General features: G+C 45.6%; 2 protein-coding genes across 2 annotated transcripts; both read left to right on the top strand.

The window, feature by feature from the left end:
* The first annotated feature begins 11,872 nt into the window (after positions 1-11,872).
* LOC146194970 (uncharacterized) lies at positions 11,873-12,472 on the top strand. The gene has a single exon (XM_084596686.1). It carries the CDS (start codon positions 11,873-11,875, stop codon positions 12,470-12,472), a length of 600 nt encoding a protein of 199 aa, XP_084452812.1.
* A 6,588-nt stretch (positions 12,473-19,060) lies between these two features.
* LOC146194969 (uncharacterized) lies at positions 19,061-26,407 on the top strand. Its single transcript, XM_084596685.1, has 2 exons — positions 19,061-19,670; positions 26,181-26,407. Exons 1-2 carry the CDS (start codon positions 19,061-19,063, stop codon positions 26,405-26,407), a joined length of 837 nt encoding a protein of 278 aa, XP_084452811.1.
* The last annotated feature ends 596 nt before the right edge of the window (positions 26,408-27,003 follow it).

Raw genomic sequence — 27,003 nt, 5'->3', positions numbered from 1 at the left:
TGGCGGCACGAAAAGACTTGTTAGCTATTGCATGATCATGGCCCTTTAGGCCACGATCGCTGCTGAAAACCTTCAGCGTCTACCTGGCTGTTGTTGATGTTATTATCCACACAACAATTCAGTTGGCACACACCTGCTCATAGGGATCGCAGAAGATGTATATATATATATATATATATATATATATATATATATATATATATATCTCATTATCATCATCAGCCTGACTATACCCAATGCAGGGCGAAGGCCTCTCCCATATTTCTCCTATTAACCCGGGTCTGTGCTAGCTGCGTCCACTTGACCCCTGCGAACTGCTTAACCTCATCCGCCCACCTAACTTTCTGCGGTCCCCTGCTACGCTTTCCTTCCCCTTGGAATCCAGTTTGTTACCCTAAGCGACCATCGGTTATCCTCTCTTCGCACTACATGTCCTGCCCATGCCCATTTCTTCTTCTTGATTTCCACTAGAATGTCACTAACTTGAGTTACTTCTCTGACCCAATCTGCACGCTTCCTATATCTTAATGTTACCCCTTGTCGTGACGCTGGGGCTATGTCGACCCGGCCTTCACTTGGTAGCGTGCAGAGACTCGGGGTTGAAGTAGGATTGAATCTTCGAAGTTGGTGAAATATGTACAAGCAGGTTTACTGGCACTTTGAGAAAACGTATTTACAAGAATATTTACATGAAAAAGAAGGGTACATCAGCAAAATGGCAAGAGTTAAGAGTTCATAGCGAGAAGCGACTGGATGAGCCGTTTACCCAGGGCCCAGAGCGACATTTCGTGCTCTGCAGCGTCCTTAAAAACCCCCTATGTCCAGCCCCTCTCTGAAGATGCTGACCAACCAAATCCAGGGCACGCCCCTCAGATATCGGCATCCAATCGAACACATCACTGCACTGATGGTCTGAAGCACTGACTGGTCCGGCATTCATTCGTTGGGCGTGATCACTTGTTGGCGGGAAAAGCTTGGGAACGGCGAGGAGAGGAGGTACATTTCTATTCTTCAGCAAAGAAACCACAGGCTGGTTCTGACAAGGGGTTTTACTTCTCAGAAACCCGAGTGCACGTGGCGCCGCATAGGGCTCCCAACATGGTCCCTTTTCGACAATTGCAAATCTTTCCTGCATTCCCGGGAAATCACTTAATGGCCGTATGAGTCATGCTCCTTTCTTGTCCTGCACGTCAGCGGACATGTCACTCTGTCGTCTCCTTTGGATAGGAGGCATTCATCACTGGAGGATAGCACTTCTCGACTGGAAGGGTGAACAAAAGAAAGAAAGCACTTCCTGCTATTTCCCGCAGGGGGACGTTTCTTTGTGTTTTTCCAGACGTTCTCTTGACAGGGTCAATTTGGCATTTGCAGGTTGTCCACAAAGCAAAACATGCTTACAAATCAGGATTCCTGGAAACAGGCTCACTTAGAGCCATTGGACCATCACCACATATTCACAAAACTTATCCATGCCCACAGGCGAACAATAGAGCGCGCAATTGCGGATGCTTGGTCGTAACAGCCTCCTCCCCCGCCAGAAGAGTCTCGGAGGGCAGCAGTCCCAGCTGCTGCATGAAGAGACGACTTAATGGCCTGCACGTGAACGCTTGAAGCTCGCTGTTGCTTGTCGCGTTGTCTTGATTGTTGTAGGCCAAATTGCTCGAGCTGTCTGAAACTCAACCACATGTCGAAGCAAGCACTCGGCTCCCGTCTGAAGAGACCAGGTCAAAAGAAAACTGCCATTGTTGTTCGAGAAAAGCCCACACTCAAGACGTTCAGGACCCACGTATTCCTAGAAAACCAAACGTGCTGCTTTACATAGTCACACATATACAAGCGCACGAAAAAAAAAAACCTGATTATCAATTTGGATACATGGTGAGGAACATCTCGGACCGCTTAGAAAGAGCGGCTAAGCGCGTCCGCATTCCCATTTAACTTCCCCTTTTTGTATCTTATTTCAAAATTGTACTGCTGTAAAATCAAGCTCCACCTAAGAAGGCGACTGTTCTTCGATGTCGCAGTTTGCAGCCAAGCCAGGGGACAATGGTCCGTCTCTACGGTGAATTTGGCCCCTCCAAGATAGCACTGCAATTTTTGAATGGCCCATACAATGCAAGCGCATTCTTTCTCTGACGCGCAATAAACCCTCTCTCTAGAACTCAGTTTTCTGCTCAAGTAGAGCACGGGGTGCTCATTACCGTCGTCATCTCTCTGGCAGAGAACAGCACCTAACCCTCGATCACTGGCATCACACTGGACCGTGAATTCTCGGCCATAGTCTGGAGCTCGCAATACCGGACGGCTAATCAGCACAGCCTTCAGGTTTACGAAGGAGGCTTCCTTTTGTTCGTCCCAGACTACATTTGTCGGTTCTGTCTTGCGGAGAGCGTCGGTCAGAGGGCTAGCCAAAGCTGAATAGTTAGGGATGTAGTGATTGTAGTACCCAGTCAGACCCAGGAATGCTCGAATTTCCGTCTTCGTGCTCGGCCGCGGGTAGTCTGCTACCGCAGAAATCTTAATCTCGCTGGGTTTCCTGAAACCTTGACCTACATTGTGACCCAAGTAGTCCACGGTCGCCCTTGCCAGGCAACATTTCTCGGCCTTTACGGTTAGTCCAGCTTGACGCAAAAGGCTCAGTACAGCTCTTAGATGTACCATATGGTCCGCCCATGAGTCGGAAAAAACCGCAATGTCGTCTAAATAAGGCACCGCGAATGTTTCACACCCCTTTAAAACCCTATCCATGAGTCGGGAAAAACAAAATGGAGCATTTTTGAGCCCGAAACTCATCATTGTTGGCTGGTAGCTGCCCGTCGGAGTGACGAAAGCCGCGTATCTGCTGGCGCGTTCAGTGAGCGGTACTTGCCAGTATCCTCGAGTAAGGTCCAGCGTAGTCACATATGCCGTTCTACTGACCTGTTCTACTCTCTCCTCAATATTCGGAATAGGATACACTTGATCCCTGGTGAGAGAATTTAGCTTTCGGTAGTCTACCACAGGCCTAGGGTCTTTACCTGGAACTTCTACTAAGATCATAGGCGAAGCATAATCGCTTTCCGAGGGTTTTATTACTCCCAATTCCAGCATGCGAGTTACTTCCCTATCCAGAATTTCTCTTTGCCTTGGAGAAAATCGGTAGCACCTTGATCGCACTGGCACGTCTGAAGTCAGCTCAATATCGTGCTCAGTCAAATCAGTCCTGCCTGGCCTGTCCACGAAGCAGGCCTCAAACTCAGTTATTATTTCGCCCATATCGGACAGCTGGGATTTCTTTAGTTCTCCTCTCTGCTCCGTCTTTTTGAGAAGCTCCTGAGCGTTGCTTCCTTTTCCGCTGATGCAAATCAAGTTGTCCTCCATCTCCTCGGGAAGGTTTAACGTTAGATTTACCACGGCTTCCTTCTGCACATAAGGCTTCATAAGATTGCAATGATAAATGCGCACTGCTTTACGCCTATCGGGGATTTTCACTGCGTAGTTAGTGTCAGAAAGCTCTGCAACGACTTTAGCAGGTCCTTCCCACTGTACTTCGAGCTTATTCTTGGGATCATTGGCTTGCTCCATAGCTAAGTCCTCTCGGGTTCCACTTAAAAGTCTCGTGATATTACTAGACACTGGCGGCAAGAGGTTACTTTCAAGAACGTCCTCATTCCGTGTCTTATCAAGCTCACTTTCATGTTGACTTATCTGAGATGCCTCGCTCTCAAAGTTTTCTGGCCCGCTATTTTCCGCATTTACCACTGTTGTAACTGCCGTTTCCTCCGCTGTTGATTTTTCTGAAATGAGCAGTGTAGCTAGTTCTCGCGCCTTTGAACGTGTTAAGGCCTGCACATCTCTGTCTCCGAAAATCAGAAGGCAAGCTTTGACCTTCTCGTAGTTGTCCGCGTCCTCCTTGTTTAGCCGCGCGACAACCTCCGCTGCCTCGCAGGGCAGAACCGTCAATAATCTCTGAGACCACGTGTCTCGCTGGAAGGACAGTTCTTCGCAAGTTCGCTCAAAGTTACCCAGATACAGACCGATATCCCCTGATATCACATATGGCTGCATGTACTTTGACATCTTGAAATCTGCCTCCTTGTTGAGAAGAGGTACCGCTAGCTGGGGACAATTGCCCGACCTCTTGCTCAACTCTACTTCTAATTTCCGGAGCTCAATTTCTAGCTCCCGCTTTTTTGCTTCTCTCTCAAGCTTCTCACGTTCGTGCTCCCTTTCCTCTTTTTCCCTCTCAAGTTCAAGCTCCCTTTCCTCTTTTTCCCTCTGACGTTCGCGCTCCCTTTCCTCTTTTTCCCTCTGACGTTCGCGCTCCCTTTCCTCTTTTTCCCGCTCTTTCTGCTGTCTGAGCTGTTCCTTTTTTTGCCCGATGAGGTTCCATGCTTCACTGAGCTCCTCATCATCGGTTCCCAGATCAGTGATTGCCTTTATAATCAAGGGTTTTCGTGCCAAACCACTTGTATCAATTCCCAATTCCTCACACAATAGCAACAGGTCCGGTTTCTGCAGCTTTTGTAGGTCCATGATCGCTCCGAGTGTCGGCTACTTCCAAAACAACTGTGCAAACTACCAAACCTAAAGGCGTTTCCACACTCTCTTTACCAGTTCTAAAATCTAACCCTGTTCTAGAACCTGGTCCACATCAGAAGAAAAGCCAAGCACTCACCCACACATGCGATCGATGTTCCGAGCTGCTCTCTTGTTGGCCGATTGTTGCTCCTGCTTGTTGCTTGAGATGCCACCTCCGATCACAAGATGTGGCTTGTAGATTCTGATCCACCTCGAATCACCAGATGTTGTAGCTTGTAGATCCAGATCCCACCTCCAGTCATCAGATGTTGTGGCTTGTAGATTCAGATCCCACCGCTGCCACCAGTTGTCGTGACGCTGGGGCTATGTCGACCCGGCCTTCACTTGGTAGCGTGCAGAGACTCGGGGTTGAAGTAGGATTGAATCTTCGAAGTTGGTGAAATATGTACAAGCAGGTTTACTGGCACTTTGAGAAAACGTATTTACAAGAATATTTACATGAAAAAGAAGGGTACATCAGCAAAATGGCAAGAGTTAAGAGTTCATAGCGAGAAGCGACTGGATGAGCCGTTTACCCAGGGCCCAGAGCGACATTTCGTGCTCTGCAGCGTCCTTAAAAACCCCCTATGTCCAGCCCCTCTCTGAAGATGCTGACCAACCAAATCCAGGGCACGCCCCTCAGGTATCGGCATCCAATCGAACACATCACTGCACTGATGGTCTGAAGCACTGACTGGTCCGGCATTCATTCGTTGGGCGTGATCACTTGTTGGCGGGAAAAGCTTGGGAACGGCGAGGAGAGGAGGTACATTTCTATTCTTCAGCAAAGAAACCACAGGCTGGTTCTGACAAGGGGTTTTACTTCTCAGAAACCCGAGTGCACGTGGCGCCGCATAAGGCTCCCAACATGGTCCCTTTTCGACAATTGCAAATCTTTCCTGCATTCCCGGGAAATCACTTAATGGCCGTATGAGTCATGCTCCTTTCTTGTCCTGCACGTCAGCGGACATGTCACTCTGTCGTCTCCTTTGGATAGGAGGCATTCATCACTGGAGGATAGCACTTCTCGACTGGAAGGGTGAACAAAAGAAAGAAAGCACTTCCTGCTATTTCCCGCAGGGGGACGTTTCTTTGTGTTTTTCCAGACGTTCTCTTGACAGGGTCAATTTGGCATTTGCAGGTTGTCCACAAAGCAAAACATGCTTACAAATCAGGATTCCTGGAAACAGGCTCACTTAGAGCCATTGGACCATCACCACATATTCACAAAACTTATCCATGCCCACAGGCGAACAATAGAGCGCGCAATTGCGGATGCTTGGTCGTAACAGCCTACAATTTTTTGTTCCATAGCCATCTGCGTTGTCCTCAACTTAAGCAGAACCCTCTGGTTAGCCTCCACGTTTCAGCCCCTTAGGTGAGTATAGGTAAGATGCAACTTCTGTATACTTTCCTCTTGAGCGATGGCGGTAAGCTGCTAGTCATAATCTGCGAGTGCTTGCCAAATGCGCTCCATCCCAATCTTATCTTCTTGTTATCGCCTTTTCATGGTCCGGTTCTGCGGTTACTACCTGTCCTAAGTAAACATATTGGCCTACTACTTCCAGTGCTTCGCTACCTAATGTAAACTGCTGTTGTTTCCAGAGGCTGTTGAACTGAACATTACCTTAGTCTTCTGCATATTCTACTTTCTACCTTTCTACTTTTACTGTCTAGGTCATCAATAATTATTTGCAGTTCATCCCTCGAGTTACATAGCAAGGCAATGTCAGCAGCAAATCGCAGATTACTGAGGTATTCTCCATCTACCCTTATCCCTAACTGCTCCCATTCCAAGTCTCTGCATACTTCCTCTAAGCAAGCTGTGAATAGTAATGGGGAGATTGTGTCTCTTTGCCTAACACCTTCCTTTATGGGAATTTTGTTACTTTCTTTATGCAGAACTATTGTTGCTGTGCAGCCACTATATATATCTTCCAGCAATTTCACGTACGGCTCGTCTACCACCCGATTTCGCAATGCCTGCATCACCGCCGAGGTTTCTACTGGTTCAAATGATTTTTCATAATTGATGAATGCTATGTATAAGGGCTGGTTATATTCCGAGCATTTTTCTATCACCTGGTTGATGGTATGGATATGATCGATAGTAGAGTACCATTTCCGAAGACCTGCTTGATCCTTTGCTTGATTGCTGTCTAAGGTTGCCCTGATTCTAATAGCGATTAATTTAGTAAATACCTTATACGTAACAGACAGTAAGCTGATTGGTTTGTAATTTTTAAGGCCCTTAGCGTCCCCTATCTTATAAATGAGGATAATGTTTGCATTCTTCCATGATTCCGGTACCGTCGAGGACACCAGACACTGCGGATACAGGGTGGCCAGTTTTTCTATGACGATATCCCACCGTCCTTCAACAAACCTGTAGTTATCTAATCCTCTCCAGCTGATGTGCCCCTATATATATATATATATATGTATATATATATAGGCAGAGAAAGCAGTTGCAGAATGTTGGAAGTATATTCCTCGGCTAAAACAGAGCTCTTAAACGAGCTATTGTTGTACTTTGTTTGGAGTCAGCTCTGTTAAAGTGTTGGCATCATATGGTATAGGCTAGCTTTAATAATCAAATACAAAGGCTTCAGATGGCTGGATTCCCTCGTACGGTTCTTTTCGGGGTAGCAGAGACTCTTCCGAAAATGAAAGGCGCAAGAAGGGTAGCAGCTAAGTTGGTAAATGAACGCCCTCAAGTAGTTCCTTATATTTATAGAGTGGCGCATTGCCTTAAGAAGGTGGCAGGCAGGTGTGAGATTCCAGTGGTGCTTTCTGAGCCTCAAACCAGGTGGTTTGTGTGCAAGATTATAGAAAAGTAAGAAAGCACAATGTGGTTAGAGGCATGTAAAGTGTTTTATAGGCTGTGTGGTGGGTTTGGTTTGTGAGATTCCACTGATGTACGGAAATGTATATGCTGGCCTGACTGGAAGAACAAGGGAGCATGAGAAGTACATAGGGAATGGGAAGGGGTAAAATTTAATCCTTCATTGCTTGAAGTGCAAGTATGAGTCATTGTTAAGTAGGATTAGGATTCTAGGGAATATCCGGGACAAGATTGCCAGCCAAATTTTAGAGGCGTTTTGGTTTGAGAAGAAAGATGGTACATGTGTTATTGAAGCCTCACTGTCTTTAGGCAGGAAATAAATTTCCTTTCTTGAGGAATCCTCCAAGTTGATGGGGCGATTTGTGTTCATTAAAGGTGCTTTTGGATAGGCTTGTCTTACTACAGATATTTCGGAAGGCTGACTGACCTACATGATAAGGAGTGAACGTGAACATTATATGTGGCAGCCGCAGATGTTTTGTGGTTTTTTATAGTGCGTATCTATGTGCTGGAATTTGTGACTATCATGCTTGAACGATGTTAATGTTGTACTGGGATGATTGTGCTGCTTTTTTATTGTTGGCTAGACATCTGCTTGGTAAAGAAGTGGTGCGCGAAGGAAGTTGTTGCTGAATGTTGAAGAGGAAGTGCATGTTTAGTTTCATATTACTGTTGGTAGTGTACGCCTGTGCTGTGTTTTCTGTTCACGTGATTGTGTTCTTGGCGCCGCATTTCTAGGTACTATGAAGCATACTCAGTGTTTCTCGAATGAATGTCGTGGTCGATTTTTGGTGTGCTCTTGTATGCAGCTGTTCGCGCATCTGGCTGTGGCTCACAATTTTGATCAGCGTGAAATGCAGATACTGAGATTTGCTTGAGGAATGCTTACACTGCTACTATGAGCAACCTCTCTTACCCTCTTCGCTGTGTTCGCGGCTAGAACGCCAGGTAGTGCGGTTAGCGAAGAAAAGGGTCGGGGGCTGCGAGCAGCTCCTGGAACAGCTCAGCAGATGACGGCCACCGTGGCCTGTTCTTCTTGCGCACGCGGCAACTCTCGGTGGGTTTGCCAATTCGTACCGTCATAGGGCTGTGATTGACCGAGCGGTCGACGCTCGCTTGATACCGTTAAAAAGTTGGAAGGGTGTACAAGAGGGCTCAAATGTGAAGGGAGCAACGATAGGAAGGGTTTTTAAGATTGCAGAATCCATAATTGATGAAAGGGACGAGGAGACAAAGAAATAATAATCGGTAATGGCAGACAATGCAGAGATAGATGGATTTAATTTGCACAAAGCAGGTCAAAAAGGTCTGCTTGGAGAATTGTAATGAAATAGGTAAGTTGCAAAAAAAAAGACAAGTCTCTCATAATTTGATTGGCACGTCTTTGTGTTCACCAACATTCATACGTGTGAAAGGTCCAGAACACAGGTTATCGCATCGCATTTCAAAGGCGCGTTAAAGAGAACTGAAAATGTTTAGGCACGCAACAACCAAGACACTACTCACCGATGTCGCATATCTTTGTCTGAAACTTGCTTATCTCTTAAAATCAAGCCGTATACAAAAGCAGGCCCGGCACCCGAAACCAGAGCCAAAACCGAAGTGTTAACCCGCCCAAGATTACATTGGGCTAACCACAATGTTTCACTCGTCACTTTATTTTCGGGTGAATGATAGAAAGTTCCTGAAAGCGGTCATTGCAACCGAGCTATCTCCGATTTTTTTTTCGTATGTCACCCGTACTTTTCCAATAAAAAGCGGGCCATTGATCTATTTGTCGATCTGTTAACGATACACCATCGTACCGTCACATAACACTGTCTTCCGGGTTTTTTTACCACCCTCGCAGACGTAGCCCAATCGCTTAATACTGAGAAAGCAAATCATTTCGCTGTGGTCGATCTGTGTTCATTACGAACAGATTTATAAAAGCAGTTTTGGTTCACTTCATCTGTCTCGCTATTTAAAACTGGAGCTGCATTCCTCAAGTCGCCGTTTATGCGAGCACTAGATACCAAAATTGGAACTGTATATTTTCTCTAGGTTACTTGCGGTCACGAGAGAAATTATATAATAATAGGACCAATACAAATAATACAAAAACGCTGCTTATTTTGTGCCTCCTAGATGGCCCGATGCAGCGCATGGCGAGGGCCAATTAAAAAGCAGCACCACATGATGTTCTCTTTTATGCCTTGCCCTTTTTACAGTCTTGTGGGGCTTCATGCAGCAAGGTTATTTTTGGACGTCTTCGTTCCTGCCTCTTTAGGATCTTTACTTTCAAGAACTAGTCTGATCGCGTAAGAATGTAATGAGCAAAACATCCAAGTACATCAGTCACTCAATACAGTAAATTACTGTGGCTCATCGCTCTGACGTTTTCTTTTTCTTTCTTTTTTGCTGGTACGGAGAGCTATATATACACTGCAACCAGGGGCCTTCATTATGTTGAACTATTTCCCGGGCGGTAACTGTGCTCAGCGATTAGCTTTCTAACTCTCCCTGCGACTCAGAGCCCCAAGTGCGTATGGGACCCGACTGAATAAAACGAATTACGCTAGACTTGCCTAACTCTAAGCTCACGTCTTTTCCTCCTAGCTAAAATGCTCCTCTTCGGTGCTTTTTATGCAGCCACATAATCGCACTAGCATTACATTTTTTAACATCTCGGTATTTCACGGTCGCCTGCTTGCACAAGTTGCATTCGAGTTTTTGTTTTCCTGTTAAACTTGCACACAAACAGAATGGGCTACGTGTTTGAGGATAGTTTTTTGATGGCCATGGAATATTCCAAGATACGCTTTTAAGCATATTGCTAGAAGTGGCTGAAGCTTGCGATGCATCTTAACTTTTGGTTCTGAAGCTTATCGTATGCTCCCAAAAAGTAATTAAAACTACCATGTTAAGCCACAGAGGGCAGGTCGTGACAAGAAATTGAAAAAAAAAATAAAAATCCGCAAGATTTAAAGGTACCATATGCGGACATAATGCCTGTTTTGATGCAGTTTTGCATGTGAATAAATTATGGTTCATAAGACTCCGTCAATGAAGAACTGTGAAAAAAATTAGATTCAGAAAGTCTTTTCCTAAATTAGCAGCAAGTAGCTGGACACGGCACCATGCGAAGCTTTGAAATCGCTGATTAAGAGGCTCATGCACTTAACAAAGAACATCCGCAACTAAGTAACAAAGAAAGACTGGATGAGCGGAAAAGCAGCGGTTCGTCATTCATCAAAGTGTTTGTTGCTTTTTTCTGCAATTATTGTGGCACTCGATAGGCCTTCAGTGTCCCCCTTTAACCTGGGATATTTAATTTGTGTAGTTTGAGCGTACTGCTTGCGCAACACAAATATATTAAGTGATTGAGGTGGTGCCTCATAATTGTATCTTTGCAATTACCGATTATGGGAGGCTTCGAGAACCCAGCAAGTGTGATACTTTGTGCACGTCGCGACAACTCAAAGCAAAAAAAAAAGCAAAAGTTTAACCGCTTGTAACTAAATCATTGTAAAACTTCTATTTTCTCTCATGGGAATATTTTCACGATATCTTTCACAAAAGGTAGCATTGCACCCACTGTAAAAAGAAAAAAAAATATTGAAAATCCTTTAATGCGTTGACATGTAGCCTCATAGCTCCATATATATACAAATCTCGGGCGACCGCTTCTTAATAGCATAGTAATAAGTATTACGTACCCAGCATTACAAAGGTTGTCAGAACATCAAGCTACTTTTATTGGCCTGTTTAGGAAAGTATCACACACTTGGACACCACTCTTTCATCCAACGTGGTCACTGCTCGCTGGTTGAACATAACTGGCGGGAGTATCCAAGCTTCGACGCAGTGCACTTTCATTATGAAATTAGGCACTGACTGATGAAACTTTGTAACTGAAGAGTTAGAGGTTTACCGCTTCAGTAAAGATGAAAAAAAATTACGTAGCATGCTGCCTTGCACAAAACAATTCCGAGAGCACCGTAGAATTTACACTGCAGAAATGAGAAAGCCTAAGAGTTGCTGGTGTACACGATACATCACATTTGCTGTCATTATCGTTATCATAATAATTGCTAATATTATCATCGTCATAATCGCTAATTGCAGAGTCATTGTCATCATTACCATTATCCTCAAGGTAGACAAGGATAACTAGGATGCCCGTTTCACGATCCCCGGCATGAGCCCTAGAGGGAGACGCCGAAGACACCATACCGCTTGGTAGCGTTTCACAATGCTCTCCGCCGCAAAGGTTCAATCGGCCTCTGGCGAAGGTACTGCTCAGGTTAACGCCAGCAGTAATGATTACCGTGTTGTCTTTCCCCGTTTCCCGACTGGTAAGCTTGTCGTCGACTCTATTTTTCTGCATGCTGACCTCGCTGGCCGTTCTTACCGTGCCCAAGACTTCAGAGACGCCCTTCGGGACGTAGTGGATTGGGAAGAAATAAGCTCTATCGGAAATTTCAAATGTCGCATGTCTGGATGGTTACATGTAAATTGTCGCTCTCTAAAGGAAAGCTAGTCTCATGGGGAGATTTATTGGTTAAGAACCGTCGCTGTGTTGTTGTGGATCCGGAAACGAAGGAGGTAAAGGCGAAACTTCTCTGGCTGCCTGAACGCTTGGATAACTCCTTTATTCGTGAGGCTCTACAAGATTACGGAAAAGTCACCTCGATTTCGAGGGAAAACTGGAAACTTGCTGGCATGGAACAGATGAAAACGCTCAGCCAGGATGTCACTTTGACTCTTGCCAAAGGGGTTAGCGTTGGTGACGTTCCACATCAACTAACTGTGTGTGGAGTGCAGAGCCTCGTTTTGATAACTGGCCGACCACCTCTCTGCCTCCGCTGCAACCGTGTAGGGCACATTCGTCGCCACTGCCGTACGCCACGTTGCAAAGATTGCCGGCGTTTCGGCCACACAGCGGAGGAGTGTGTGGTTACATACGCGGGCGAGCTTCAGCACCGAGTCCGGCCACCTGACGATGCATTACGATGCATCAACGTCCAGACCAATGCCCGGTTCCTGTGGCTGACGGGCTCGCTGCTGTCGATGAGCCAGTCTTGAAACGCCGTGCATCATGTGCCTCCAGGTCTAGTGAGGAGGATGATCAAGCTGGCAACAAGCTGGCGGTGGTTCAGGGGCGGCTTCGCCATCTTCCGACAGATAAATTGAATTGTAGGCAAAACTATGTGCTGTCACCATGGCGGTCTCTGAAGAGATAGTGTTTGCAACTCTCAATGTGCAAATGTAACTTCGCCGACTTCTGCACAGCAGGCGTCTAGATATTCTAGTAGTCGAGAAGACGAAGATGGAGAGAGAGAGGAGACCGAGAGGGTGTTAGAGCCCTCTTTGGCAGATTTTAATGTCATTGTTGCGCATGCTGTGGGCTTGTCGGCAGTGTTGTGACCGTGCATGGTCCGCGCTTGAGCGCATTATTGCGCGCCTGTGGGCATGGTATTGATATGTGCTGCTGTTGCAACTGCTGTGAGCATGTTCACATGAATCCTTTTGTGTGAGCATGCTTTGCTTTGTCATGACCCTACAACTGCGAAGTTGGCCCTGTCAAGGGAACATCAAGAAAAATACAAAGAAACGTCGCCCTGTGAGAAATAGCTGGAAGTGCTTTTGTTCAACTGTTCGCCCTTCCCGTCGAGAGGCGCTATTGTCAAGTGAGGAATGCATATTGTGCAAATGAGATGATCGGAGTGACACGTTCGCTGACGTACAGGAGAAGAAAGGAGCATGAGGATTACGGCCATTAGAGAATTTCCCGTGAATGCAGGAAAGAGTTGCAATTGCCGGAAAGGGACAATAACTGAGAGCAGTATTCGCGGCGCGCACGTACACTTGGGTTTCTGAGAAGGAAATCCACTTGCCGGAACCAACATAGCGGATCTTTGCAGAAGAATCGAAATTTACCTCCTCGCCGTTCCCAAGCTCACCCGAGAACAAGTGACCACCCCCGACGAAACAATACTGGACCAGTCAGTGCATCAGACCATCAGTGCAGTGATGTGTTCGATTGGTTGCCGATATCTGAGGGGTGTGCCCTGGAACTGATTGGTCAGCATCTTCAAAGATGGGCTGTACATAGGGGATTTAAGGACGTTGCAGAGCACGAAATGAGGCTCTGAGCCCTGGGTAAACGGCTCATCCAGACGCTTCTCGCTATGAACTCTTAACGCTTGCCATTTTGGTGATATACCCTTTTTTTTCATGTAAATAAGTTTCCTCGGAGTGCCATTGAGCCTGCTTGTATATATTTTACCAACTTCGAAGATTCAATTCTTCATCAACCCGGAGTCTCTGCACGCTACCAAGTGAAGGCCGGGTCGACTTAGTCCCAGCGTCACGACAGCAGGTTGTTTTCTGTTTTTGTGTAAGGCACTGCCTTGTTCTGGCCTAACTTATAATATCGACGATGAGGGCCGGTTGATATGCTGCGATCTTCTATTCTTTAGGAAGCCATGGCCTTTACTTAAAGTTTATGCTTTAAATACTGTGACTCAGTTCATAAGTTTCTTTGAATACATAGGCAGCATATTTGACTATGTCCGACATCTTGTGCTAATGGGCGACTTCAACTGTGTTTTCAACCCCATAGATCGTTTTAGTCCAGATGCACGCAGTAACAGAAGCGGTGAACTTTTGTTCCGTGTTACAGAAGATGCAGGAGCAGGACTGCTTGATACAGGGGTGTCCTGCCGTTCTTCCTAGATCATTCACCCACATTCAGGGGCATTCTCACGCTCGTCTAGGCCGGATTTATGCATCTTGTACATTAGTTTCCCGCGGGCTTGTATGCGAAACTATACCGGTTTCGTTTTCTGATCATTGCATGGTAGTGGCCCGGCTCGGTGACCATTCAAAGTTTTAGCCGCAGTGGGAACTTTGGAGGTTGAACTCATCGCTGGTAAATGATTAAGAATTTATCATTCGTGGGCGCTCACAGCTCCAATCATGTTTTTTCGGTAGTCTACCATTGTTTGCCGCTTGGGAAATGTTCAAGCAGAAAGTATACCGTGCGATAGCAATTGAATTTGGCTCAATTAAATCTTTCTACAGGAAACATCAGGAGCAGGCAGTTGACAAAACCTTGTGTAACCTGTATGCACTAAAATGTGAATCCCCTGGCTCATATGCGGATGAAATCGCTAGTGTCAAAAGTGAATTAAAAAGGCATGATGCGGAATGATACATGGGTGCCTTAATTCGATCTCGTGTAAAGCGTGCTTTGCACTGCGAGCGCCCGACGCGGCAAGTTTTGCTTGATGAACGTCATCATGCGAATTTAAAGCTGATTCCGGGATTAATGCGTAATGGCACATAATTGGGTACGCGTACGAATGAGGTTACGCCCGCATTCGTGGATTATAACTCGATGTTGTTTAGTGCCACTCCTCCTGTGAGAAATCCTGACATTATATCGCGTTTCACATCCCTGGTGACGCCTTTATCAGAAGGTGATTGTTCTGTAATTAGTAGTTCTTTCACGCAGCAGGAGGTAGAAGTGGCAATTGATCAGTTACCTCTCGCCTGGTCCTGATGGCATTTCCTCTGAATTTTACGAAGCTTTTAAAACTGTTCTTGCTCCTATCCTGCTAGATGTCTTCGTGCTGATTTTTGATCTAGAAGTCCTTCCCGAGACTTTTACAAAATGCCCTGAAGAAACGAAAAATGAAGAAAAATTACGCTCAGTGGAAGGATATAGACCAATCACAATGGCAAACGTGGATTACAAGTTTTTCGCCAAAATTTTATCAAATCGCCTACAGTTCGCAATGTCGGTTCTCATTGGCCCTCACCAGACGTGCGGCTTAAGGGGCCGTGCCATTCAAAGTAATGTACATATTGCGCGCACAATCCTCGAATCGTGCTCCTGCTCTCATGATCAGGTTGCTTTACTTCAGGTCGACCTCGCAAAAGCATTTGATCGAGTTCGTCATTCATTCCTGTTTTCTCTTCTGGAGCGAGCGAATGTTGGTTCTGTATTACTGAATAGAGTGCAACTTTGCTATAAGAATTTTTCGACTCACCTGATTGTAAGTGGCCACCTATCAAGCCCCATACCAATAAACTCTTCTGTGAAGCAAGTCTGTCCGATGTCTCCGTTGCTTTTTGTTCTTTACTTGGAGCCATTTTGTCGGAGTGTTTCACATAACAGTAGTATCCATGGCTACCCTCTCGTTAGAAACGAGGTTAAAGTGCTTGCATATGCGGATGATCTTGCGTTTTTCTGCACTGATAAACAAAGCATCGAAAAAGTTATATCCAGCATAGAAAAATTTGCTCAGATGAATCACTCCAAGAGTTCCGGCCTTTGGTTTAGTTCGTGGGGCTCAACACCACCCCTATATGCAGGCGTTCAATGGTCATGTGTGCTCCCTAAACATCTGAGCGTTCCACTGCATGCATTTCAGTCAAGTGCCTATTACTAAAAAAAGTGAGTTCCAGTCGTTCAGCGTTATGCTAATACATTTGTCCCCTATCGGCTGTCAATTTTCGGTAGGGCTCAGACCTGCAATTTTTTTTTAGAAAAAAAAAATTATTACGTGCTTCAGGTCCTCTACTGTGCTAGACATTACAACCAGCGTTTTCATCGAATATTTGCGATGTTTATTTGGTCATCAAGTTTTGGAGCGATTCGACGTGACAACCTATTCAGACCTGTTTGTGCAGGGAAGCTCGGCTTAGTGCATCTGTATGTAAGGCAGTTAGTTGCTCGTTTCTTTTTTCGTGATTGTTCACATCCGATTATTAGAGCATTCCTACAAGTTAATTTCTTGAATCTGCTTCCCGACTTAGTCGTTTCTGCAGATTTTACTGACCACCCACTGTTACTAGAATTTATGCAGGAAGTTTATGCTTCGGTCAGGTTTTTGACAGTACGATACTCGAATGAGTACTTATATTCTGTTTCGCGCAAGATACTAAACAAGGAATTGATAGCAATGCTTTTTCCGCCAACACTGTATCGTTCTTTGTACTTTCGTCTTAATAGTTATGATGTGTTGTTAAAGAGGGTGGGTAAAATGCAGATTACACATCGAAGCTCTGTCTGTTAACACATGGCTCCATAGGAAAATATTTTTGTATCTTCTGTTAACTGCCAGTCTTTGTGATGTGACTGAAACAATTGAGCACTGTTTCATTAATTGCGAAGACACAATTTTCTTTTGGGAGGTGCTGCAAGGAACTCTAAAAAAATACTTTGTTCTCAATTCGTACAGTTGCAGTATCTTGCTGTTACACAATCTGATTACGAAACATACTACACGTTTTTCCTTATTGGACTTAATAGCTTGAAGACAGGCATGTTGGATCGCAACGCTGAACCTGTTTTTCCACCTAGACTCCATTTTAGCGGAATGATGTTGCAACTGAAGGACATTTACAAGAAAAATGACTTTAAACCTGATTGGTTTCCGCTGGTGACACGGTGTTTTATCCTTGCCTGCCTTTTAGTTGTGTTTTCTGTTGTGCAGCTCAGCAACGGCTGAGTTCTTTGTATATAGTCTGTGTACATACCCCTTCTGTACATAACCACGTGTATTAAATGCCATGCAAAAAAAAAAAAAGTCTTCGGCGCGGCGCAGTTGGTTAAAGCACTCGGTTGGCAATCCAAGGGATTGAGGATCGATTCCCGGTGGAGACAGTATATTTTTGTCCGTTTACGTGATGTCTTTTGGTTCACAGCAATAGTGTGAATGGACGTACGAACGCCGACTGTGTGAATCATTCAAGGTTTTCGCCTTAATAAGGAACCTTTTCAACACATTGCCTTATCGCCGACATCTTATAGACGTCGGCGTCTAATAGAGAAGGGCGCAGTAACCCTTCCTCTCGGTGTACAGCTAAACCGGCCTTGATTGACACCATGAAGGAGACAGTGAAATGAAGAGAGGAAGGGGCCGTTATTGGAAGCCTTCGTAGTAACTTGGAAAGCTCGGGGATTTGTAAAGTGCATTACTATCGCCTAACTGCGTATTGGGAGGGGCATTGGAGAATGATGAGTGATACAAAATTAAAGAATTCAAATTTTTTCGTCTTCAAAATCGTTTTTGTTTTTGCAAACAATCTCTTGCGCCGAATATACTCAATATAAGGGACAAACAGCTACACCAAAAAGCTGCTCGTCAATGGCCACATTAATTAAGACATCCAAGGAATTAGCAAAATGAAATATTTTTATATATAGATTTATGAAGAGAGCAGGCGGAATGTAGTCCCGAAATAGGTTTTAACGCACTCTACAGAGGGCATCAGATGACGACAGCTTCCAGGCACACATTAGGACAGGAATGAAGAGGGAAATATCGAGCACTCTACCGAAGTGGGGGAGACGGTACCGACACACAAACTGGGACGGCAAAGGCACCAGCCCTCTCCAAGAAGGAATGAGAATGAAAGAGCGGGCGGCAGAAACCAGTATAAAACAAAAGAAGCCAGACCGGTCGAAGGCTTCCACCGCCGGAGCGGGGACGCGCAAGAGCCGAGAAGAAGGCAAGGGCGCATGCGCTCTCCCTTGGAGCAGCTGCGGCACCGCGTTCCTTTGCGCGAGAGCGTCGCCACTTGTTGGCCTGGCAACGCCGGGCTTCAGGGCGCGCAGAGGAAGGGAACCAGGGGAAGGCGGAGGGGACTCGCGTCTCGGGGTTCGTGCTTCTCCCGGTAAGGTCTCTCATTCCGATGCTGTCGCTGAAGGAACCTGCCAGCTCTCCGGCGATGCCCGCATCGTGGCGCAGGCGTGTGCGCCGCGTTCGCGCGCTTCTGCTTCCGCGGTGTGGATGAGGCGCTCTTCCGCGTTCTCCCAGTCTCGACAGTGCCTCGGGTTGCTTTTACGGTGAGGAGCTCATCCCGGAGCAAGACTGAACTGTTTCTATAGTTGCTGCTTGTGGACCTGGATGGCGTGAAAGGAAATGACTTCGCCTGCACTGCACAAGGCTGCGTGGAAGTACAGCTTGAAGAATCTGCCCTGCGGCAGGGTTGGCTAGTGCGCAAGCTGTGTCTTTTAGTTCTCCTTTGAAGTGGATTTTCGTAAAAAGGACACCGGTGAACATCTGAAGGCAGCTTGCTGATGGCGACCTCGTGTTATTGCAGCAGCTGAAGCCTCGACGAAAGCTTCTCGACTATGAACACCTAGGCTTAAGTTGATGAAAGTACAAATAGTTTAGTAACCACTTAACTATAATTCAACCACAGCAATTGAAAACGAGTTAGTGCTTGATAAGTGAACGGGAACACGTCGCTTGTCTGGTGTCGTGGTCTATTCGTGTGCTACAGTAAACTTAATGTGCGTGCAAACAGATATATGTATAACATTTGAAGGACCGTTTAGCTGTTTGGAGTCTATGCGTGTCGACGTGTTTAGGGTCTACATCCATCGAAATTGAAGGACGTGATTGTGCTGAGCACACGGAAACTGCGTAAGAGGAGCTGAGTGTTCGGAAAACCGGAGATCTCTTCAGCTAAATGAAGGCGCGAACTGAGTAGCTGACGGGTTTTGAAACCATAAAGAAGTCACCAACAGCTGGCCTCAAGATCACAACGTCAGCAATGAAAGGAGGCGTGGTCAAGCGATTCGCATCGCTCAATAAGGCAATAAGTGTCCGCCAGAATACATTTGATCCAAGCTGCAGAACGTGAAGTTGATCAATGATCATTCGCAAAGAACGTAAGCCTACCTCACCTCCTCATGGTGTCGGGCAGGCAGCAAGCAGCGGGTCTCTCAAGTGGAAAGGGACCTTACCCACTTCTCCCTTAGCGCCTACTCCGTGCGCGGCAGCGTTTCTTCCTACTCAACATGTGCACGTGCTCTTGAGACGGACTTCATGGCCAGTGTCTGTAGTGTGGGCACTCCTCTCCACTCTGGTCGCGCTCATGAGTCTGGTAAGTCTCGTCCAACCCGAGTGGCTGGTGCGGGAGCGAACGGACGTGGCCAGGCCTCCACTCACCTATGATCCCAATGACCTGGCCTACATGCTTGGACTCTACGGGGCTTGCTACACGGAGGCCGATGACTCTAGTGGACTGTTACTGAAGGGTGATGCGCTGTGCTACAGGTTCGACGAGGCCTCTTCAACCCCCGAAGAGGGTGGTTCAAGGTTCCCTTCGGCTGCGTGGCGATCCAGTTTCCTGATGTTCAGCTCTGGCTCAGCAGTGTTGTGCATCGCGGCAGTTCTGGGCATACTGTCTCTTGCGTTAGATGGAACTTCGAATAGGTTCGCTGCCGCTACTGTCATTGGACACGCTCAAGGAGCAGGAGGTAAGGAAGACGTACCCGCTTGTGAATCCGATATAGCTACAGGCATGTTCCGAGGATAACCTCGTATTGCAGTTTGCCGCAGCACAAGAAGGACTAAGCGTTTTCTAGGAGATGTTGAAATATCTGCAGCGTGAATTAGTTTTGCAAGCGCACAGTAATAAAAAACGTATACAGAATGCAGCGCGCTGCAAAACATTTTGTAGTCAGATGAAGCAAGTAAAAACAAAACTTAGAAATATGAGGGGCATGGCTGCCCCCTCCTTTGGGACGAATAGAAGCTTACTAGTTAGCGTGCAAATGCAGACACAATTGTTTTTTTGCCGTTAAACCGCATTCCATAAGCTTTTATCAGTACCCGTGTGCGCGAGCAGTGACACTCTTGTTAGGAGAAGAATCTCATATACGTGGACGGTAGTCAGTTCCTGGTATCGAAAAGTTGATAATGTTTGCACAGGTTATGTGAATTGCACTTGCGTTCCTGTAGCAAATTTTGAGTTTAGAGGGACGTAATTTATCCTTTCATATTAGCCGCAGTATATTCAAAGTGTGCTTGTGCTTGTAGAAAAATGTTAAGTCACTCACTCGAAATGAACCGGATTGCTTGTAGATTACATGAACCATGATAGGGAAAGGTAAAGAAAGCACTTCCGCCTATTGTTCAAGTGTAGAATTTTACCTTACGTTATAAAATCCTCTGCCCAATCGAAGGACGATTAAGTCTCAAAGGTTTGATAGAATGCTTCAGCAAGACGGCGCAACACTTATCGAATTAAGAAGAGTCGACCTTCCTAACTTTCAGAGGGGGGTGAGCATTGCGAAAGGAAGGACATTGCATTCGTAGACACTTTAGTTTCGTGCACCTTGACTGTGTTGGCGCGGCCCGGTATTGTAGATCTGTTGCTTCAGAGCTAAGACCGTAAAGCCATTGAACCTATGCAGAACACAACAACTACCACAAGTTAGTGATTCTAGATCGGCGACTGAAGACGCCTGTGATGAAGCCAAATCCGCGTTTGATTCACTGTGAAATTTGGCCCTTTTTCAGTTGGCATTCTGCCCCGAGAGAATGATGAACTTCAATGCTCGAAATCAAAAGCAGTGCAATACCGAGTAGCACTATGTGCGTTAAAGAGAAAGCAGTTGCCACTTGACTCTTTTGGATGATATATCCTCAATTACTGCTTTGTAAGTCATCGCATAAATGAGAAATTGAAATGCATACTCCTTGTTTGTCTACCACCGCAGGTGAATTCATGAAGAAAAGGCAGGAAGACGCAGTTCTTGAAGAACACAAACAAAAATGAATAATGTTTCGCACGTAGGCTTCCCCTCATAGCTTAGTATTTTGCCTTACCACAAGCAAATACAAAGCAATCCTTCTACCTCCCGCAATCTTCATACACCAAGGATAGTTCTTTAGATTCATATCTCCCATATTAAGCTTGCACCGTGAAATTTCGCATCTGTTAATTTACGATTCAAATGTGGCCGGTATGTATTTTAAGCCAATAGTAGAATTTGAATTTGCCTGTTCCGATTCTTAGACCTTAGCTGAGTTCTGTTATTCTTCGTTCCAGAATGGGGCGTTATTTCCTGTTTAACATGTATAACAGATGTACACGCCTTAAATTCCATACTTCTCAAGAACCAGAACTGACACTGTTATGCCTGGGACGTTTTGCCCTGGGTCGCTATTCCTGTGTTCTCAGAATCGTGCACTGTGTATCGCTTGCTGCGACGTTATAGACTAGAAAACGCTCACCAACCAGGTTTTGAACTCACAGGGAAATAATTGCGAAAATCTGTTATGAGGTTTATAATGACGTTTTACAAACTCACGGTCTTAATTTGCATGAAATTCCGCATTTTTATTTTAATCACATTTTATTTTGCGTTCATAAATATGAAACATGACACTTAAAAGTTATTTCGACATGTTTGTAGGTGCAGCTGTAGAAAAAGAACGAATTAATTATTGATGTTAAATTGTGCATACTAACTAAATTTCATTACTCGATGGTGTGGGTAATGTATCAGGGCCAGCAGCAAATGTTCTTGTATGCATTCGTTCATCCGGACCTTTGGCGAGTGATGATGATAAGGATTACTAATTGCGTTATTTATAGATCTACCAGGTGGTTATGGCCGCAGAAGATGTACAAATGTAATAACCGACACTAGTTGAAAAGGCTTCCTCTGAACAGTGCTGTATCGAGAAGTTCCGAAGTGTTTTCAACATCTGGATAAACTTCCTATAGGCCGTTGCCCTTAAGGAGAAAGCAATGAATAAGTTTCCATTCCATTGCTGCGCAGAAGGTGGCCGGCAAAAGAATAACCCCCTTGATGAAGGCAAATTTTGCTTAGGTCTCATCTCTCACAGCTAGCCGCTACATTTTCCTGGTTACTATAGTGCTTGTGATGAGAAGTGTTGAGTTAGAAGTCATAACAATCATTTCAGCTCAACGAGACAAAACAAAGAATATTTCTGTAACAATCTTGACATTCTTAGGGCTCTGAAGCTTCCACTCACATCCATAAGCATTGAAGCTCATTTTACATTTCATCGAAGCGAAGCCCGTCGCAATGCGGATTCAATGCCGCGTCCTTGGGTCATGTTGCCAAACGGCATAGCGTATCGACAGCAGCACCTCCTTTTCTGAATTATTTAGCATTGACATGCTTCTTCTTATTTGAAATTCTCTTACGTGATGCGAAACTTATTCAGGAAAGTGCATCAAGATATACATTCGCATTGCGGCGGACAAATCATGTTTAACCCTTTCCAGCTGTTTCCACCGCATGGTAGAGCACGAGGTGACTGCTAGCATTGCACCTGACGCCAAATATGCTCATTTTTAGCTCCCGCGTTTTTATACCAAAAGCTCTCATGCGCTTCCCGCTCCCATCTTGATTGCAACAAATGGTAGGGGCAATCATCAAGTGCAATTTTTCTTTTCTTCGCTCTCGTTGACCCATGATCCTACTAAAATGTATATCTCCCCATAGAGCGACCCCATCCACGATCTCATCCACGCTGCGTAAGCCGCGGGGATGACTCGATCCCTGCGGTTCCTACTCAACCCACCGTCAAAGAAAGCCATCTTTCAGGCGAATAAAGGAAGCTGCATACCAAACGAGACAGGGCTACAACGTGGAGAGATTCAGTCCTTTCCCGCAGTCTTAGTTGTCTGAGGTAGGTGAGGCATCGCAGGTGGGTGCCTATATATATGCGCCCTCGACACCCCGCTCTGGGAGCTCCCCTCTTCTAGCCCTCTCTTCCTCCATTTCTATTCCCAATGACAGCGCTCCCTATCTCGATCAACAAGAGTGGTGGCTGAGTCACAGAAGATTCACTGCCTTGCCGAAGGAAGGCACGAGGAGATTCCCTTTCGTTGTGTACATTTAGCGCCAGGCGCCTTGAACCCCTTCCCCGTGTGCCAATGGCCAATTCAGAGTGAAGGCAGACCGCCTTGATGACCATATAATCGGTGTGCGTACTCTTCCCTATCCTCGACCCTTCTTGTCTAGCCACTTGCTTCAGGAGGTCAGATTTATCGCCCTCTTGTCCAGCATTCAACAAGATCGGTATAGATGTCACTGGCTATTTTTTTTTTTTACAAATGCAGCAAGCTTGCGTCACTAATGTATTTGCAGTGACAACTTGCGAAATGCCTTTGCCGAGATGAGTAGAACGTCGTCGCCGTCAGTGAAGCAGTAATTCAGAAGAAAAACTACGCTATAGCCCTCTAATTGAGCAATTTGGAGATCAATAGGTCCAAAGCCACCACAAGCATTCACAGCATGAACTGGCTTTGCTCAGTGTCAGTTTTCAATCATGATGTCCCTATAGTAACAAAAGGAAGCGCGCCCGGAGCTTTCATACATCGATTGTGCCCGCTCTTTTTCGGCTCTTAGGGATGAAACAAAATTAGTCGATGTTTATAACGACAGCTTTGCGGGGCTTTTTCAGCAAGAAATACTTTAACTCTTTTTCTGAGAAATTTTATCCGCACATCGTGGTCACCGCACCTCGAGACTCACGACAAAAGTAACGATGTCTGAAAGACACCCAGCAAACATAAGTTCTCTTGGCGCTCCTAAAATAATTGAAACAATCGCTGGCTCAAGGAAATAGGCTTCCCACTGTGACACCTCTTACCACTCGATTCTTGGCGCGAAGAAACGCGCAACTAGTAAGACTAATATTTCTAGGTTAGGAGGCCGCACACCTTAGCGACCCGTAATACACACTGAGCCGAATGCGCAGGAAGTTTGCACCTTAGGGCAGACTTCATGCAGACAACGACACTGACGTAAAGGGGAGCGCTGCAAATCATGACCAACACAAGTAGTGCGATAACTCGTTATGTCTTGTAATGTATGCTTGTATTGCGCCTCCTGTGGTCTGTGGCGTTGTTCTGCGACAGTAAAAGTAGTTATCACTCGAAAGGCCTGAATTTAGTTTCACACAGAAAAAGCGACGCGTATTTAACGGGGAGCAACATTGGTCGTAACAGTATCATAAAGGCCTACAGGCGGGCGAATAACAATGATTCATTCTGATGAAAACGGCTCAATGACCGTCATAGCCGAACACAAAGGTTAAGGGACGCAGCGAAGTAGCGATGGGGACCTAGCATGCTGCGCACACCGCGAATGATATATTGGCAGCAGCATAGTAAGTGCAGAAAGCAGACTGGCAGCAAAACTTATGGAGGGTACTTCAGACTGCCTAAATGCGTGCGACAGAAAGCGATAACGTCTCAAACTGAGTTTTTACTTCATCGACTTGGTTCTTTGTAATTATCCGGCCTGAAACTTGAGTGGCTACTGTATGCTACGTGTATCGCGAAAAAGCTAATAACACAACCGGAGCTCTGTACGACTAACAGTGGCACAAGAACTAGTATTGTAAATTCCAGGAAAGGCGTAGCATTAAACACACATATCCTACCGGCTAGAATTGCTGTCACTGGTTAGCCTGCAATTGTACTAATACTGCTGTCACACGGGCACGGCTGAACTCCTTTTAACTCCCTTCAACCAAGGTAGTCTTTATCTCAATGGAGATATGCACCGTGTCACACGGCAGTCCTTTAGAAAAGGAAGTTTAAGGATGTTCCTAGCGTAAGGAGTTCCAATCATCTCCCTCGAGCAGGTAAAGGGAGTACTCTGGTTCCCCGTGAGCTCAGATTTTAAAAGAAGCACTTAAGCACTCTTTTTGCGTTTTTAACTAATTTTGGTACCGTAGCACAACGTAGAGCATGGAAAAAAGGAAATTCGCTAATATTTAAGCATACACTCAAGAATTTTGCAAGCACATTGTGGCCAGCAGAAAGGACAAACCCACTATGCTAGTAAAAGTAACAGCGCATTCCTTTAATATGAATGAATGTACATTTATATTTTAAATTCAATTCAAACTGTTGAAAAGAAAGCAGTTAAAAATTAATTTACATGTTTCTAACTTGATTATTTTACATGCATACAAAAAACGAACAGCGCCTAATGGGACCCTGACGGCGTCTTTGAGGAGCTCGTTCTTAGCCGTGTGACACAGGGGCTGAACTCCCTCCGTGGTTCTTTATGGAAAAGAAGTTCGAGGGAGTTGGGACTTGTCCGTGTGACAGAAGTATAAGAGACGCATGTCACGTGCAACGGAAAATTGTATGACGTCATTCGGAACGCTGAATGACGAACGGCTGCGTCACAGTGTTGATACGAATATCTATTGTACAATGAATGGTGGCAATAAGATTGTTGGAACAAAACAGAGAAAAAGTTTAGCTGCAAATCTCCGTATATATATCGACGGGGTTGGGATTTCTGTCGCTAGCTGCAGTGCAACTTGACAAAAAGACCTATGCTAAGCGCAAGAACCAATAGTATGACATCACTGGAAACACTTGACAACGAACGGTAGGGTCATAGTTGGAAATGCACATCTCGTCAATTCGAGTCCGTGTCGCTACTTGGCTGCTAATTTGAATGGCAGATGCATGCTAACCTAGGAGCGAAATGGTATGACAACACCTTACACGCTACAACACATGCTACAGCACACAACACATGCTCCACAAATTTGGTACGAAATAATGTGGTATGTTTGACATCACTACCGGTTTCCACTTCCCGATAACGCTATTGATGAGGGAAATGCGTCTCTAGCCACAACGTACTTCGTAGGTAAAACGCTAATACACGCAGGTAAATAAATATCCCAACACTGATATGCGGAGGTAGCTATCGGGGATATATAGAGCAAGCTCCGTAGTGCAATGTCTGCTCAATATTCAGCCCTCTATAGCCTGCCATAACCGAGAGTAACTCATGCTAACCTGCGAATGTCCGCTTCGAATCCGTTGAGCTGAGAGCAGGTTGAGCCGGACAGGACTGAATTGGCTGTAAGGAACCTCAAAGGCAACACCCTCGCTTACCTCTAAAAACAACAGATTAGACAGGTGCTAAAATTTTATCACTATTCACTTTCTCTCTCTCTCTCTGACGCAGTGGTGCTTCAAGCTTCGGCGCTTCTGCTCTTCCCCTGGTTCCTGGCCACTCCTTTCGCCCAGGACCACTGCGGCAACGGTGCGGGCGCGTTTTCACTCGGACACTGCCGTCTGGGCTGGGCTTCGGTTCTTGCAGCAGTGAGCACCATGCTGGGACTCTACTGTCCGCTCCTGGTGCGGTTCGTCACGTACAACGTCTTCGCGCCCTGCCAATGGAATGTGGTCTAGCTTGGACAGAGAAGATTCGAGATCATGCACGCGAGTGTTCCGGTGTATAGTGGTGGCTTGTGTGTGTGTTCATGCGTACTGCATCGAAATATCATTCGCTTGCTTCTCTACAAGTGTTGACAGAGATGCGCCTGCAGAAAAAGCAAAAAAAGTGTACCTTTATTTTATTTTTCGAAATAGATATTCGCAGCACTTTTTAGTTTCAAATTTATAAAGAACAGAAAGAAAATCTTATATGGCCTCGCATACGAAGTGCCTGCAACCTGCGGCCTTAACGCCTGCACTCGTCTTTGTTTTGTGAGGATTTTAAGCTTAAAACGTTTTGTTAATCGCGTTTTCAAGATTTTGGGTAAGCGCAATGACTTCTGAGCTCTCTTAAAGCTCCTGATACATCATGGTTCTTCCAAAGTTACATTCTTTTTTTTTTTTAGGAGGGAGGGGGGGGGGGGGGAGGTCGTTTCTGATAGCAACAACAAAAGAAAGGTTTTAGCACGGAGTCACCAGGAGTTGCTTTCACGTGACCCGAAACAGCTGAGCCGTTTGTTCATAGCTTGTCAGAATTTAAGTGATGAGGAAGAAACATTATGGCCTCTCAC

This window comes from Amblyomma maculatum, chromosome 3, assembly GCF_055883805.1.
Source record: "Amblyomma maculatum isolate TAMU_Amacu chromosome 3, ASM5588380v1, whole genome shotgun sequence".
In the NCBI taxonomy this organism is placed as follows: Eukaryota; Metazoa; Arthropoda; class Arachnida; order Ixodida; family Ixodidae; genus Amblyomma; species Amblyomma maculatum.
This window is presented reverse-complemented; position numbering and strand designations above follow the sequence as displayed.